Below are 16,876 nucleotides of genomic sequence, written 5' to 3'. Positions count from 1 at the left end.
CCCACATAGTTCACAGAACTGAAGTCACCATACTAGTGCCTATGGATTCGATCTGTCTTCGGAAAGCAGCACAGCCAAAATCCATGACTAACACGAAGCCATCTTTCCATGGGCTTCCTCTGTCCCCACATTCCGAAGTAGCTGTGAAACACGACACAAGGGCAAGTTCTGCAATCCTTAATGTTACCTTTTCCTACAGAGACCATAATTACTCAGCAGAAACACATCCTGGAAGAACCAAGACCACTGAAGGGGACTGTGGCCACTGTTTTCTCCTACATGAGCCTAAAAGGGGAGAAGCCCGTTTGCAATGGTTGCTGCAGCACCGATGGACAGGCCCTGAGCAGTGGTGCTGGGGACTCTAGGCCCAGAGCCCTGCAGGGACACACTAGGGAAGGGCCCCACGGTGCCCCTGGTTTGCCTTTGGAGCAGCATCTGAGCATCTGCCCGTTGACTTTACCAGATGCTGAACAAAGCTCACATTTGCAACATGTGGGTAAAATGCAATAGGCTGTGCCTGGAACAGCCAGTGAAATCCTTTCTTCCATCCCACCAGGCCTCCCAAACAGCTCTGCAGGTGCGGCACCCAAAGCAGTGTGCATGCACACAGGAGCACCTACATGCTTGGCTGCAATGAGGGGGTGGGGGCGGGGTGGGGAGGAGTGGATACCACACAGCTGGGGCCACATCTCAGCCAACAGACTGAAAACAGACAGGCAGGTCACACGTTTGAAGCCAAAGTGTTGCAGGAAAGGGAAACAACCACAAAACAAGCCCCAAAGCCTCACAGCGCATTTTCCCTAAACAAAGGAGCACATTCCATTCGATTGTAGGTGAATCCCTGCAGAAATAGTGTTGGGTCGCTCTCCAAGTATGTCAGAGAGACCAAAGTAATTTGGTGACTGTCCCCGAGTTTCCGCAGACCCTCTGTGTTTACCACTGATTGCAAAGGCCAGGGCAGGTGACTCGGGTGTGGGACGGTGCCCAGACGCCACATCCAAGGGGCCTCCAGCCGCCCAAGCCCATCTGCTGCTGGGACAGGACGATGGTCATCTCCAACTGGGCTGGGGTGTCAGTTTCGAAGACTGACTGTCCATCAACCTGACTCTAATCCGTCTAATCCGTCTTATTGGCAAGCCCTGTCACTCACAGGAGCGGCACCATCAGCTTGCTCAGCGGTGTGTGCCTCTTGACTTTGGACTGGCTGACACAGCCATGGCCCGGCCACCCTCAGCTCCATGCGGTTGGTGTTCGCCTTCTCCCTCTCCTGAGGCTTGTCCTCGCGGCCGAGGCAATGGTAGGGGCAACACGGACGGCAGCTGAGTCACCTCTCAGCCCCACCGCAACTGAAAATGCCATCATTTTCCCCACAAACGTTTTGAAGGCCCCTTGTACAATTGATTTTTTCCCCTCATTAGTTTCTACTGTAAATTATGTGAAGGCGTTTAGAGCAGATGATCAGCTGTTGTTTTTTTAAAATCATTTTACTGTGGACTCATAAAATTCTTATCACCATACACACATCCATTGTATCAAGTGCATATGTACATTTGTTGCCATCATCATTCTTAAAACATTTGCCCTCCACTTGAGCCCTTAATATCAGCTGCTTGTTTTCCCCCTTCCTCCCCACTCCCCCCATCATGGACCCTTCATAATTCATAGTGTTACTTTGTCATATGTTAAGATCATCAGTTTTACATGACCCCTTGATTACAATGTGCCCTCATTCACCCCACTTGTTCCCTGGGTCTCGTTTCCTTTCCTCACTCCCTGAACTTTGCACTTGGGTAAATGCTTATGCGGTGGGGTTTTAGGTATTGACCCCCAAACCTGTAAATTTGATGAACTGCTAAGGTTGTTAGTGGATTCCTTAGGGCTTTCTACATACAAGAGTATACATGCAAATGGTTTATTTCTTCCTATCCAATCTGAAAGCTTTTGATTTCATTTTCTTGCCTAATTGTCCAGGTTAGAATCTCAGTGCTGGCAGCAGGCATCCTTGCCTTATTCCTGATGGAAAGCAGTCTGTGTTTATTTGTTGGGGGGCATATTGTACCATTAACTATTCAAGAGCCCTAGTGGCAAATTCCATTTTCCACCAACTTTTTGAGCCCCCCCTGTATAATCCATTTTAATATATTGCTGTATTAGAATGGTTAATATTTTGGAGGGTTTTTAAAAAAAGCTTTTCATAAGAGATAGTGACTGTAATTTTTATTTTCTTGTGATTGTTGTTTGGTTTTAGTAATACTGGACGCATGAGAGTTAGGAAAAATTCCTTCCTCTACTCAATTCAAAACTTACACAGCTGCATTAATCAAGACAGCATGACACTGGCATAAGGACAGTTCATACAGATCAAAGCAATACAGTCCAAAAGCAAACCCTCACATTCAGAGTTAAAATGATGTGCAACAGGGTGCCAGGACAGTTCAACATAGAATCGTCTTAACAAGTGGCTGGTAGTTTGTTAAGAATTGGTATTATGGATTCTTCTTCAAAGCTAGGTAGACTGATAGTGAGGTCACCTGGTTTTAGGCCTTTCTTTGTGAAAGCCGGGATTTTGTTTTTTTAATAAGTAAGTCATGCTCCTTGCCTTCTGGCAGATTCTGACTTATACCTTTCCTATAAAGTGTAGGGAAATGACTTACAATGTTGTGGAGGCCCAAATCAAAATGTCAGGTGAGAGATTCCTCCTGACCCACGTGGTTGCAAGTGCTGATGAATCCAAATCATCAGGTAGCAGCTGGCTCAAAAGGCTGAGGAGGCTGTGAATCAGACGACAGACTGCTGGAAGTCAGATGCTGATGAGCTAAATGCAAGATCCAGAGTAAGAGAAGGAGCATTCATACAAGGGGGTACCAAAACAACAACTGGAAAAAGCTCTGCTGGGTAGAGCTTCAGTAGTAATCATTTCTCACTAGGCCAGCATCCAGCAACTCGCTCTGAGTTAGTGCACCTAGTGGCATTGCCTGGGAAGGTTTTCTCTGGTCACTTTTTCAAAAAAGCAGTTTTGCTCAAACCTCGTTTTTTTGTGATGGTCGATAGAGGAGAACAGCGGGTGGCAGTGATTTTTTTTTTTTTTTTGCTGCTTGGGAACAATGCTGCAGAAACTGTTGTGATGTTGAACACAGCTTACAAGGACAGCGCTATGGCAAAAAGTCAAGTATATGAGTGGTTTGCTCATATCAATAAAGGTAAAATGTTGCATTGATGACAAACCTCGTTCTAGATGTCCATCAACTTCCTAAATGGATGAAAATGTCAACTTGTAGTGCATTTGGAGTTTGTTCCACCAAGTCAGACTGTTAAACAAGCTTTCTATTTAGAGGTTCTAAAAAGACAGCATAACAATGTGTGACAAACGAAGGAAGGGGGAACCAACTGCCATGACCGACACATAACCATATACCCCTGAACAGGGGGAAGAACAGAAAACATGGGGGAAGGGAGACAGCGATCGGTGTGAGATGAAAATAACAATGTACAATCAATCTGTGAAGGGGTTATGAGGATGGGGGAGGAAGGGGGCGAAAGAGCCGATACTACGGGCTCAATAGAAAGTAAATGTTTAGAAAAAGAATGAAGGCAACATGTACAGACATGCTCAACTGATGCATGGATTGTGATGAGTTGTACGAGCCACAAGTAAAATGATTTTTTAAAAGTGTGCAACAGAAAAGCCTGATTTGTGGCAGGTGGGAGACTGGTTTTGTCACAATGCGCCTGCTCGTGCAGCCATCTGCATGTGACTTGTTTCCATGAATGCAGAGGGACATGAAAGGACAGCGATTTGACGACACCGAAGAGGTAAAGAAAAAAAAGAAGGGAGGTGCTATCAGCCATCTAAACAGATGAGTTTGAAAAATGCTTCCAAGAATGGAATTGTAGATCGCAAATGTATTAAGTATAAAGGAGAGTACTCTGAAGGTAATAAAGTTGTTTAGTTTAAAAAAAAAAGACATAGCTTTGAAAAAAATTCCATTTTTGGGGGAGTACCCCTTTGCGTGTGTATGTGTGTGTGTATAATGCTGCAGGACATAACCTCAAGGAAATTCCCCTCCGCTGAGCAAGGGTGTGCCTTGAATTAAGGGTAGGAAGTGTGGTGAGTCAGGTAAGGGAGGGCTTGAGTCAGTGATTCAAGACGGTGGGGGTTCAGGATACATTGCCTTCTAGTCCTGCCTCGCTAACATACTGGACGATTCACTCCCAAATGGGACAATGATCACAGCCATCAAGACTAGGATTTATGTGACATCACACACGGAGGACGGCAACTCCAGCACACAACTGCTGAACCACTGGCAATCACGGCCCGGCTCTCAACGAACCATCCCAGGATTCCATTCTCTGCATTCGGCAGCGAGCTTTGACATCCTTTGGGTGGACACCACCAGGACCAGATTGGCATAGTCTCCCGGTCATTCCCCCCTCGCTTTCAGCAAAGCTGTGTCATGTGACTATCAAAGGAAATAAACCTTCCTCCAATCCTGCTGCTGAGTTCTTCACACAGTCCGGCTATTTGCTCAGCACACACACTGACTAAAGTATGGCGAGAGGATACAACCGTGGCTGACACGTTTCCTGATTTCAAACCATGCAGTATTCCCTGGTTCTGTTCACATGACTGTCCCTTACCCCCATAAAGGTTCCACATGAGCACATGGAAGTGTCCTGGAATTCTCATTCTTTTCAACGTTACCTGTAATCGGTTACGATCCAAATGCATTTGCATAGTCAATATAACATATTTTTCTAGTATTTTCTACTTTGAGCCAAAATTCACCTGACATCAGCAGTGATATCCCTTGTTCCACACCCTCTTCTGAATCCAGCCTGAATTTCTGGCAACTCTGTAAATGTACAGCTGCAACCATTGTTGAACGATCTTCAGCAAAATTCTACTTGCATGTGATTTTAATGATATTGTTTGATAATTTTCATATTCTGTGGGATCACCTTTCTTTGGAATGGGTGTAAGTAGGGATCTCTTCCAGTTGTTTGACTAGTCACCCATCTTCCTCATTCCTCAGCAGCCTAGTGAGTGCTTTACCAGTAAGGTGAAACACTGGAAGCACTTGCGGAGGATCAAGGATTTTAGCTTCACTGTGGATTATAACTCAGTGTAAACAAAACCAAAATCCTCAGACTGGACCAAAAGGTAACATCATGATCAAAGATATCTTCCTTGGATCTACAATCAATGCTCATGGAAGCAACAAAGAGACCAAATGATGCACTGCATTGGGCCAATCTGCTTCACGAGACCTCTTTAAAGTGTTGAAAAGCAAGGATGTCACTTTGAGGTCTCAAGTACATCTGACCTAAGCCATGGTATTTTCAAACACTGCAAAAGCCAGACACTGAATAAGGAAGACCAAAGAATCGATGCATTTTAATTGTGGTGCTGAAGAAGACTGAAAGTACCACGAATTGCCAAAAAAACAAACACATCTGTCTTGTGAGTTCAGCCAGCATCCTCCTTACAGGCAAGCATGGTGGGGCTTCCTCTCACACTTTGGACATGTGATCAGGTGTGAGCAGTCCCTGGAAAAGGGCATCATGGTACAGTGAAGGGGCAGCGAAACAGGCAGACCTTCAGCCGGATTGAGACCGTGGTTACAATGGGCTCAAACATAACTGTGAGGATGGCGTAGGACTGGGTAGTGTTTTGTTCTGTTGTACGTGGGGTGGCTTTGGGTCAGAACCAAGTTGATAACCACTAATTACCACCTCCTATTACTGTAAGAGTCACAAGGACCATAGCTGGAAGGGCTAGATTAAGCAATTCGCTACACAACTGCTGTCTTCATCCTTAAGAATATTTATTCTGATTTCACCAGGTGTATTAGTTTCTTGTTGCAACCACAAACATGGTGGTTTAAAACAACCCACATACATTCTTTCACGGTTCTGAAGGCCAGAAGTCTGAAACCAGGGCAGACACTGTAGGGGACAATCCTCCCCGCCTTCTGCAGCGTGCAGGGGTTGGTGGCATTCTTCCGCTTTGGAGTTGCTTCACTTCAGGGTCATACCGATTCTCTGTTTCTCTGACAAAGACATTTGCCTTTGGATTTAAGGCGCACCAGATATGCCAGCAAGGTGGCCTCCTCGAGATCCTTAATTACATTTGCAAAGATTTCCCTCTGTCCAAATATGGGCAACATTCAGGTTCTGGGAAATAAAAACAGACGGATCTTTTGGGGGGAAATTTTAATAAAATGCTTTGAAATCATCATGTATTTAACAAACAAGATTGGGAAAGGGACTGCTTTACACACACATACAGGTACACGCAAACATAGGCCTCCTATATCTATTTAATTATAAATATTAATCATTAAAATGCCCCTTCTCTACATGAATTCCAAATTCTATTCTTTAGGAAGAGATGAAGGGCAAGAAGTAGCTTACAAACTGCTATTGCTGTTTCTTCCTTTTCCTTGGGTGATCTAACATTTTAAACGGATTTTAATTACAAAAAGAAATTTCAGATGCCATTGAAAGTAAGCATAAGATTTGATTACAATTTCATCCTGTTGGGGGAATGAGAGTGAATAAAATTACAATCTGAATAAACAAGTTATAATAAATTAGCTACAAGGCAATTCCAAAATGTACTGGGGAACAAAAAATATAGACTGGTTTAAATATGTAACCATCAGAACACTGGGTTATGTTACAGGCTTCCTCCTCCTGTTCCAGTGGGAGCTGCTTCTTTATTGTCCAGGGTCTTCTATTCCTGGGGTACAAGATAATCAACCGCTTAACATCACCAAGGCCTTGGTCATGGGAATGATCTGTTCTAAAACTGAAGACTCCTTTACTAAAGGTCAAGGCTGCCTTTTCTGCTTACTTTTCTTCCTCATATAAGAAGTCACTGGGGGCCAGGACCTCAACCTTCCCCAGCCACACTGCCCCACACATGGGACCTGGACGATGCCCTTTACCAACTGAGGGTTAAGAGCAAGGCAGCTGGGTCAACAGATCAGCGTGGTGGAGGCTGGGCTCAGGTATTACAACTAAAATTAAGAAAGCCTATCATGAGCGTTAAGGTTGGAAAACTACATCTATCACGGCCATGAAGGAGAGGGACTTGGCAATCTCCTAGAGAATGACCTCCAAGGTCAACATGGCTGCGGCCTTGACGCAGATGAATAGGGACAGTCAGGGCCTACAAATCCTTGAGAGCCGCAGAGCAGCCGATGTGTCCTGTGATGACCAAATTTTAGGACCAGGTTGAGAAGCGGAATGTGTGTTACATATTATATATATCTATTATATATCAATGATGCTGAGTACCCCACTCCCCTGGGAGGCCCATACAGTGAAGGAGTCCATAGACGCAGCCACCAAGCTGTCCTCACTTCAGGAGCAGGTGGGCAGCTTTATCATACCGATCTCTGAAAAGCACAGCCTGCACGCAAGTCAGAGGTCTTACAGCGCCCAAGGGGTACTGCTGGCAGGGTCAAGAGCCCAGGCAGCCAGAAGGATCAACCGCTGCCAACAGCAGCACCCCCACTGGGTAGAAGAGACCACAGCTCAGGAGCCTGTAGTCAGAGAGACCAGGCGGCTGGCAGGTGGAAAGTCCAGAGCATGGAGAACAACCTGGTGGTCCGGCACCAAGTCAAGCAGCACCTGAGGGACCAACTGACCGGCAGTTCCCCGAGGAAGCCGTTACTTGGGACCAGAACTCCGTGCAGCCACGAAGACCAGGTCGGCCCGCCTTGAACACCCGAAGTCTAGCTATGGACCACCTCCTTCCCAAAATCAACCTAGAAGGGCCCAGAAATTTCTACCCTTGCATCTTGAAAACAAACTTGATTTTAGATGATGAAACCAGAAAATGATTAAGTGACAAAGCGAAAGGGGGAAAAACGAACATTCTGTATTGGCAGTCAGTCTCACAATGTGCTGGCCAACCAATAGAGGAGTCACACGTGAACACAGGTCTCAGCCGAATAATGTCAAATGACTGAGGGATGCTTCTACAAATACCTTAAGGCTGGCCGGGGAAGACCATAACTTCTTTGCTGATGCCCCCACATGGGCCATTGCAGACTTGAGAGTCCCTTGCCATTTAGTAACACATTGTATGAATTTAGGGTAGGTCAGAGACATTTTAGGGAAACGGGCCAAGAAGGAAGTTGGAGTGGGGGTGGGGTAGCTAAAGAAAGACTGAACAAAAGAAAACTGCCAGCAACAAAGTTGGTTCTCTTAGAATAAGCGGTCATTGGCGCAAGTTCCCACCTTTGCTTCCTGACAGGTTCTTTCTTTTCACCGTTGGGAAACTTACGATGTTTCCAGGCCGGCCCCTTCCCTTTCTATATGGCCTCGAAGGTCCTGTAGTTTCCTGGAATTCTGGACCAGGGACACCAGGCTCTCCCTAAAATCACTAGTGCCATGGTGTCTGCCGACATTTATAAGCTCATCAAACAAAGTCAATGTCTGTCTGAGTCTGGCCTGGACAGCGTGTTGCTCTTCTAATTCTGCAAGAAGGGCCTGCTTAGCACATAATTCAGTCTTATACTTCTCCTGTAACTGTTCGATTTCTTTTTTAAGAAGCTGGAACTGGTCCTCACTATAAGGATGCAGCTCCTGGAATTTGTCTTCAGGAAGCAAAATGTTCGGAGGAATATGCAAAATTAACTGCAAAAACAGCTGCTCCATTTTACCGAAAAGGCTATCAAAACGTCCTTTCACGAAGCCAAGAAACTTCTCTGTGCATTTGCGAATCTGGATGGGGCTAATGTCACAGTTTGAGACTCCATCCAGCTTCTTCACAATAACCTGCTCCACCGCCTGCATCACTTCAAATAAGTAATCTTGAAACGCAATGTAGATCCGAAGCATGCAAGTTTGTGGTGTGAAGCCAAAGAACTGGGCCTCATAAGTCATTGGATTGACGGACATCGTGGCTTGTTTCACTCGGAGACTGTGAGCAATCTGCAAATGTGAAAAGAACAATTGGTAGAATAAAACTATTCTGAGTGAAGACTCAAACCACATTACGCATGACAAAAATGATCCACACACCCCTATTTTACCTTAATCTTCCAGACCTCCAGCCTCTCACCCCTTATTTCGTTTAATAAGAGATGAAACTACTACTACAACAAGCAAAAACCGCCTTTTATTGTGAATTGGAGGTCACGGCACAGAGCATCCCTTTGCCAAGCAGCAATTCCTGTGCAGCGCCTCGCCCCTCTGCCTGCAAGCTCCATGGTGGACACAGGCAGCCCACCGGCTCCCTTCCACACTCTTCTAAACGCCGTCCCTGGGTAAAATGCTGCCCTGCAGATTTTACATGGCCGCTTATCCCACGGTGTGCATACTTCCCTCCAGTGGCTGCTCCCCACATAGACCTGTCATCTGGCTGAAACTGACCCACAGGTGCAAGTTCACTTTCAAACCCGCTAAGTGACTAGTCTCAGAAGTTCCAACACTGCCTACCTGCGTGGCAAGCCTGGTATTTTTTAAAATGTTGCGTTCTGTTCCACATATTTCTCCCACTCCATCGAAGACCTTCTAAAGTGGGCACTTTCGGAGTGGCTGATGGGGGGGGGGGGACGGGGATGACACATCTAGTTTTTCTGGTCTCAGAGTTGTGGAGTCTGATATTCGAGTGGTTCATTAGTCCATGGGACTTGTTTCCACACATCTTCCGTTGTCTTTGCTCCTTTCTCCCTGAGACAAAGCAATCATTGTACCTGGGACGGCTGCCCATGAGCTTTTAAGACCTCAGCCCACTCCGCAAATTAGGATGGAGGATATTGTCATTGTGAACTATGCCATGCCAATTCCCAGGCTCAGTGACTCCTTTCCTCCATGTTTTTGGTTTTGTTTCAGAAGTTTTCCTAACTTTGCCCGTTGTATGTTCGTAATGGTTAGATTTTTGTCAACTTGATGCTACCTGTGTGGGGGTAGGGATGGGGTCTAATCTGTCAATCAGGTCGCAGTCTGATGATGCCTCCTTGGGGGTGTGGCCTTTTATAAGAGAGACAGAGAACTTCTTTCTCTTGCCCTCCTGCTTGCTTGGATTCTGTATATACCCCTTGGGGCGGCCTGATGTGGGCTGCTGCATCCTGGGAGCTGTTGGTCCACTGTCGTGTTCCCACATCATTCTGCCCACCTGCCTGTAACTTTCCTGCTGGGACTCTGAAGAGGGCTCCGGTCAGCATCGGACCCACGGACTTGAACTGGACTCCTTCTTGATAGAAAGGTCCTGTGTGGACGTCACTGGTTTTGCTTCTCCAGACGGGCCGGCCTAACACAATGCTCCATCACATTCATGGACATGTTTGAAGCCAAGGTAAACGCTCTGGTGTAAATAGCCTGGTGGACTTTATTTGTGTGTATACATGCTCTCACTCTCCCCGCCACAACCATTTGGCCACGGTGCATGTCCATGCATCTACTCCAACACCACTACAGAAGGACGGTGTATGCAGTCTTTACTTTTGTTGACTTTAACCTTCGCCCTCCTTTCAATATCTTCCGCTGCTTCCCGCACTTTTTACCGACCTCCCTTTTACACATGCTCCTTTCCCAACCACCCGAGTGAACATGACTACCCTCTAGCCAGTACTTTACCCTCCCTTCCTTGGCAAGCATCAGGGAAGGCTTTAGGATGAAAACCTTTTCCTGATCTTTTGCAAGTGGCCTCATAATACCTGTCCTGTTGTGACTAACTAATTTCACTCAGCATGCTGCCCTCCAGGTTTGTGGTCTGAGGCATGTTGCAGGTTGTGGTGAAGGGAAATTTCATATGGCTCTTCTGTCCACATCTCTGACTCCCAGCACATGGTGGGGTGTGTGAAACATCAGTAGTGGGAACTGGGCCGTTTTAGAGGCCACTCCTGTGGCTATAAGAATGAGCCATCCCAGAAGCAGGAAGAGGGAAATCCCAGGACCATCCAGAAAGAAGAGCCCCCAGTAAACATGTTCAAGATCTCTGAAGTGGCAGAGGCTGAGACCAGAGGCTGCAGCACAGAGGCTGGGGCAGAACAGGCGCCAGGGCGAGGCCAGAGGAAGAGGCAATGAGACCATGAGACAGAACAGAGGAGCAAGGCATGAGTCTGGGAGGCGGAGCAATAGCTGACTTCCTGGCCCACGGAGGCTAAGAGGTGAAGGACCAGAGAGTGACCAAAGCACGGCTGTAAAACAATGGCAGTATCCTGCTTACCAAACCTGACTAGTGATAGATAACCTGCTAACGTCCCTAATAAGCCCCCATAATTGTGAATCTTTGCTGGTAAATTGTGTGGCCATTGCAATGGATTACCAATACCAGCAGAGAAACAGAATGTTGTGGGAGGAGTGACTGTTTCCAGATAGATAGATAGATAGATAGATAGATAGATAGATAGATAGATAGATAGATAGATAGAAAGAAAGAAAGAAAGAAAGATGGAAGGTCAGGGCATGTCTGACCTCTGCCTGGTGGCAATAGGCCTTGGGCTGGTGAGGAATGGAATGCTCCTCCCTTGTGGGGAGGAGGAGTCATGCTGGTATAGTGGTTACACGATGGGCTGCTAACCATAAGGTCAGCGGTTCGAAAGCATCTGCCGCTCTGTGAATGAAAGTAAATCGAGAAAGACTCCAGATTTGCAGTCTCAGAAGCCCACAGGGGCAGTTCTACCCTGTCCTAGAGGGTCACTATCACTCTCCCTTTTGAAGCCTGAGGTGGTTGGATACGGCCCGCGTGCTGTTTCTCCAGGTGGATGGTCTTATTAGGTAATATTCCACTGTGTGCACACACCATAGTTTACCCAATCTTCCACTGAATTTTGGTGCTGGCAGAGAATACTGCAAGTACCATGGGTTGCTAAAAGAGTGAACAAATCTGTCTTGGAAGAAGTCTATGCATGTGAAGGTTGGACACTGAATAAAGATCAAAGAACAACTGATGCCTTTGACGTCTGGGGCTGGAGAAGAATATTGAAAATGCCATGGCCTGCCAAAAGAACAAACAGATCTGTTTTGGAAGTGGCACAGCTGGGATGCTCCCGAGAGGCAAGGATGGCAAGACTTCGTCTTACATACTTTGGACATGCTGTCAGGAGAAGACCAGTCCCTGGAGAAGGGCATCACACTTGGTAAAGTGGAGGAGCAGCTAAGAGGAAGGCCCTCAATGAGATGGATGGGCACAGTGGCTGGCACAGGAGCGGGCAGTGTTCAGTTCTGTGCACTGGGTTGCTATGAGTCACAACAGACACGATGGCGCCTAACAACAACAACAACGTGCGAAGTGGAGGGATTGCCCGTGACCCTCTATTTCTTGATGTCCGTCTCTCCCACTTCACCTTCCCTCCCCATCTATTGCAGGTCTCGTGAGCCGACATTTCAGCTACTCTTTTGCCAGTGTCCTAACTCCTTGTCCTTTCAACCCAATCATCTAGAAAATCGCAGTGAGAAGCTGAGTAAGCCTCCTGTCAGCATTATGACCGGCAGTGTGTGTTTGCCAGAGTCTGGGCCTTGACCCTGTGCAACAACACCCACAGCTAAGAAAACCGCACTCCGTCTCTTTGTGGAGTCAACCGAGGCTCCTTTCCCCCGAGCTACCACCATCTATCTGCTTGTCACAGAAGTAAGAGCTTTGTTATTCTTTTGGGGAAAGGCAGTTAGCTAAAAGAAACTGCTACTTTAATTACCAGAGGAATTCAAGAGGAAGTTTATGGAAGAGGTTGTAAAAAGTGTGCAGTTCAATCTTCTTTATGAGAGAACAAGATGGTGTTACCATGGAGGGATCATGTGGGTAGTGGTTATAAATAGAAACCTGTCTTTGTGTCCTTGTAATCTCCACCTCCATCTCCTATAGGCTTAGCGAAAGGAGCCCTGCTGGGACAATGGTTAGGTGAAAGGTCTGTGGTCTGCAGGAGAGAAGACCTGAGGATCTGCTATAGCCTCAGGGCGTCTGTGGGGCAGCCCTGCTTCTTAAACAGGTTAACCATGAGTCAGAATTCCGCTCAGTGCTACACAACAACATGCTTCTTCAAGAAGACTTTTCTACACTGTGGAGATTCCCAGGAGGTGGCATGATTTTTGTCCCCAGCAACCCCAATGTCCTCAGGGTCAAGTACAAATTCTTTCAACACAGCTCATAAGGGCCTTCCTAATCTGCTCCTTACCTACCAACCATATTCTATCCACCTTTTTAGGGACCTTGTATGTATGGAAATGAGTTGATTAAAAAACAAAAAGACCCCACAAATCCTCAAAATTCACTAGCTTTGAAATCAATTCCAATTCATAGTAACTCTAAAGGACAGAGTAGGATTTCCAAGACTTAAGTCTTTACTGAAACAGCAGAAAGCCATCTTTCTCCCTTAGAGCAACTAGGGGTTCAAACCCCACCCTGCCCAAGGTGTTGTTAGGTAGCTTAGCTTAGGGATTGGGAAGTCTATTGACACATGCCCAGGAGAGCCAGCATAGGACAAAGTTGGATTTTCCCGCCGGTGGGCACAGATGGGCATTAAACCTGAAGCAGCCCACCTGGCCAGGTGATTGCAATTCAGTCAATGGGATCAACCTGGGGCAGTTCACACCTCCCCCGGGAATCCTTGAAAAGGCAGGAACCAAGAGGGTCTTGGTTTGGTTTGTCTTGTCATCTTTGTGGGAGGAAACTTCGGAGAGAGATCCTTGTGTGACCCTGAGCAGTCTCTGCCAGGCCGCATGGTCAAAGGAATCCTATGAGTGCCGCGTAAAACCGGAAGTTTCTTTTAACTCTCATTAAATTCACTTGGATCACGAGCCCGGCTCCAGAGTGAATTCTTTCTCGTGTGGAGCCAAGGACCGAGGCTGAAATCTAGCCAGGAGAGAGACCTTACAGTGTGACCACTAGGGGAAAGCTGAGTGTCTTAGCATCCCTATTACACAGACATTTCCTGCTTTCTAGAAAGTCTATTCCCACTTGCAGTACTTAAGAACTTTGTTCTTGTCCCTTAACCAACACTTGCTATTATTCAACATTTTAATTTCTGCCAAGTTGGAAAGTGTTACATTGTTTTCTACAGCTATTCTTTAAAAAAAACTGAAACCATCCAGTCTCACATAGATGGCATACTAAGCTCTTTCCATATATAGCAATATGCAAAACTTATTGTTTATATCAACCTATCTTCATCGTTACTGTTTCTATCAATCCTGAACTGTTATTGGTGATCCCTAAAACCTGAGGCTATCAAGCTGACTCACACGCATGGTGACCCCATTGTTATCAGAGGAGAACTGTGGTCTCTAGCAGTGGTTCTCAAACTGTGGGTCGAGACCCTCTTGGGGGGGGTGTCAAACAACCCTTTCACAGGGGTCACCCAATTCATAAGAGTAACAAAATGACAGTGATGAAGTAGCAACCAAAATAATTTTATGGTTGGGGGTCACCAAAACATTAGTAACTGTATTAAAGGGCCATGACATTAAGAATGTTGAGAGTCTATAGGTTGAGGTGATTTGGGGAAGTAGATAGCCACAGGCCTTTCTTCGAAAGCTCCCCTGGGTAGCCTCAAACTTCCAACCTTTTAGCTACTAGCTGAGATCTTAACATTTGTATTACAGAGACTTTCTGCCCAATCATTATCAATGATTATCAACACCTTGCATTCAAGACTTGCCTTAAGGCAAACATCCTATTCTCAACTCCATCTTGCCTTACTCTCCCCTGACACACTGCCAAAGCTGTTAAAGTGGTAGTCCCCTTTTACCTTGGAAAGTAATCAACTCAAGTGATCTATAGAAAACAGGCAAAGGTGTTTATATGAGCTCAACCTTCGTATCCATTGCCCCACCCAAGCCTGCCTTATCCAAAAACATTCTTGCCAGATAAGACTCTCCCCATCTCCTGACAGACCTTGACCCACCTCACCAATGTCCCCCTAGCCTAGCGGTTCTCAACCTGTGGGTAATGACCCCCTTGGAGGTCGAACGACCCTTTCAAGGGGGTCACCTAAGACAATCGGAAAAACGCATCTTTCCGATGGGCTGAGGAACCGAGAGACAGTCTCCAGGCGGTCCACCCACAGGCAGAGTACCCAGTGTGAGGACTGTTACCCATGCTACACCATAATTTCATTGATTTGTCATTAGAAATAAATATTTTACAATATATAATGACATTGTTTTTGATTCATCACTATGCTTTAATGATGTTCCATTTGTAACGATGGAAATACATCCTGCGTATCAGATATTTACATGATTCATAACAGTAGCAAAATGACAGTGATGAAGTAACAACGAAAATACTTTCATGGTTGGGGGGGTCACTACAACATGAGGAACTGTATTAAAGGGTGGCGGCATTAGAAAGGTTGAGAACCACTGCCTTAGCTCCTTCTGATAGCCTGTCTGCCCGATAAGCAAGAAATGTAGTAAATCTTGCAGGTGACCTCTGCTAATATCCTGCCTGCCGGATAAACAAAGAATGTAACTACTGAATGCCTCCCCCCGCCAATCTAGCCCCCTAGTTTAATTGTTGTATAAAGCCCATCTAAGCCCTTGATCAGAGTCAAGAGTGTTTTTCAGGCGCTAGCCTCTTTTGGCACAGCTAGCTGTAATAAAAGGCATATTCTTCAATTTTAATAAGGTGGAGTGGTTTGATCTTGCTTCCGTACACTAACACTATCAGACTTAACTTCACTCCGTTGTTCAAAAAAATTTTCTGAAATAAATTAAAAGCTTCCTTAAAACAAAAGCCCTCCTCCCATCAAGTGGAGGATTTTGAAAGCTGTCAAATCTTTATAGAGCACCCAGTCTCATCTTTCTCCCAGGGGAGCTGGTAGGTTTGACCACCTAACTTTCAGTTAGCTGTCCCACGGTTACTCATCAGCAGCCAGCAGGCTTGCTTACAAGCCACAAATTAAAGCTGGGGGTTCTTAACCTGACCAGCCAGGGTTGGGCTATTTTCAGCTCCAAAGAGTGTTGTGGATTGACTTCACTTGCGTTAGAATTCTAACCCGTATAGCTACGGAATTCTCTGTTACGTTAGGTCTACAACTAGTGTGTGTCCTAAAACTAATCACTTCTGAGTAACCGGAAGAACAGCATTGACAAAGACCAGCCCAAATGGAGGCAAACAGAAGCACTTGTGAGGATAGCCAAGTACTCGTGGGCAAGAGATGCTGCAAGTTCCCCCGTCGCCGGTAAGGGGGCAGGAGAGAGCCTTCCCTGGAGTCCAGGCCTCCACCCTCCTCCGCTGTGGTAATACAAACTACCCTCTAGTATTTCTGTTAACAGTAAACACGAGCCAAGGGAGACCCAGCCATGTTTCACTGCTACCAATTCTACTAGCGAGCCGTTGGGCAAATATCCTCTTGGACCTAGTAGATGCCCACTCCCTCCTCTGCATTATCATCAGACCTTCAGGGCACTGCGCCAAGTTCCACTTTCAAATTTTTTATTCCAGGGGCCTGCCATATTATCCCCGCTAGCAAGGTCGGAGGTGTCTGGGACAAACCCAAAACACGCTGGACAAGGACGGAGAGTGCCACCTGGGGCGGTTACCTGCCCGCAGGCAGGTCCGCAGGCTCCCGACCTGCACTGCGCTCCCGCTGCATGCCGGGACCTCAGAGAGGACGCCCTCCAGCTGCCTGACGAAGCTGCTCTAACGATCGCCTCCCTCGCTCCCAAAGGATGCTTAAGCCAACTGTACCTTTCCCCGCTCCTCCTCCGAGAAAAGGCGGCGCCGCGCTACTTACCAAAGCGACCACCGGAAGAGAAATCCAACCATACAGCGGCTTCCCGCCACCTGCTTTAAACCACAGTGGACTGTCAGAACTAGGCGACGCCAAGGGCGCCCGCAAATCCCGTCAGATATTGGTCTCAGTGAACGAAAGCAAAGGCGGTATTCCACCGCGCTCCTGATTGGCTAGCTGCC

General features: G+C 46.6%; 1 protein-coding gene across 3 annotated transcripts; it reads right to left on the bottom strand.

Annotated features, from left to right (window-relative positions):
* Positions 1-5,911: 5,911 nt before the first annotated feature.
* Positions 5,912-16,859, bottom strand: MIS12 (MIS12 kinetochore complex component). 3 transcript variants are annotated; one of them, XM_075561147.1, is made up of 3 exons: positions 16,698-16,859; positions 8,254-8,949; positions 5,912-6,745 (listed from the first exon to the last, which is right to left on the bottom strand). In XM_075561147.1, exon 2 carries the CDS (start codon positions 8,914-8,916, stop codon positions 8,296-8,298), a length of 621 nt encoding a protein of 206 aa, XP_075417262.1. In that variant the 5' UTR covers positions 8,917-8,949; positions 16,698-16,859; the 3' UTR covers positions 5,912-6,745; positions 8,254-8,295. The 3 variants fall into 3 exon arrangements, with proteins under 3 accessions (XP_075417262.1, XP_075417260.1, XP_075417261.1); XM_075561145.1 differs by having other exon boundaries at positions 5,917-8,949; XM_075561146.1 differs by having other exon boundaries at positions 5,917-8,949; positions 16,652-16,707.
* Positions 16,860-16,876: the final 17 nt, after the last annotated feature.

This window comes from Tenrec ecaudatus, chromosome 10 (assembly GCF_050624435.1).
Source record: "Tenrec ecaudatus isolate mTenEca1 chromosome 10, mTenEca1.hap1, whole genome shotgun sequence".
Taxonomy (NCBI): domain Eukaryota; kingdom Metazoa; phylum Chordata; class Mammalia; order Afrosoricida; family Tenrecidae; genus Tenrec; species Tenrec ecaudatus.
Note: the sequence above shows the minus strand (reverse complement) of the source record. Positions and strands in the feature narration are given on the sequence as shown.

What these genes read in the sequence shown, in the direction of transcription:
- MIS12 (XM_075561147.1), bottom strand. Translation starts at nt 8,916, where the DNA reads ATGTCCGTCAATCCAATGACTTATGAGGCCCAGTTCTTTGGCTTCACA.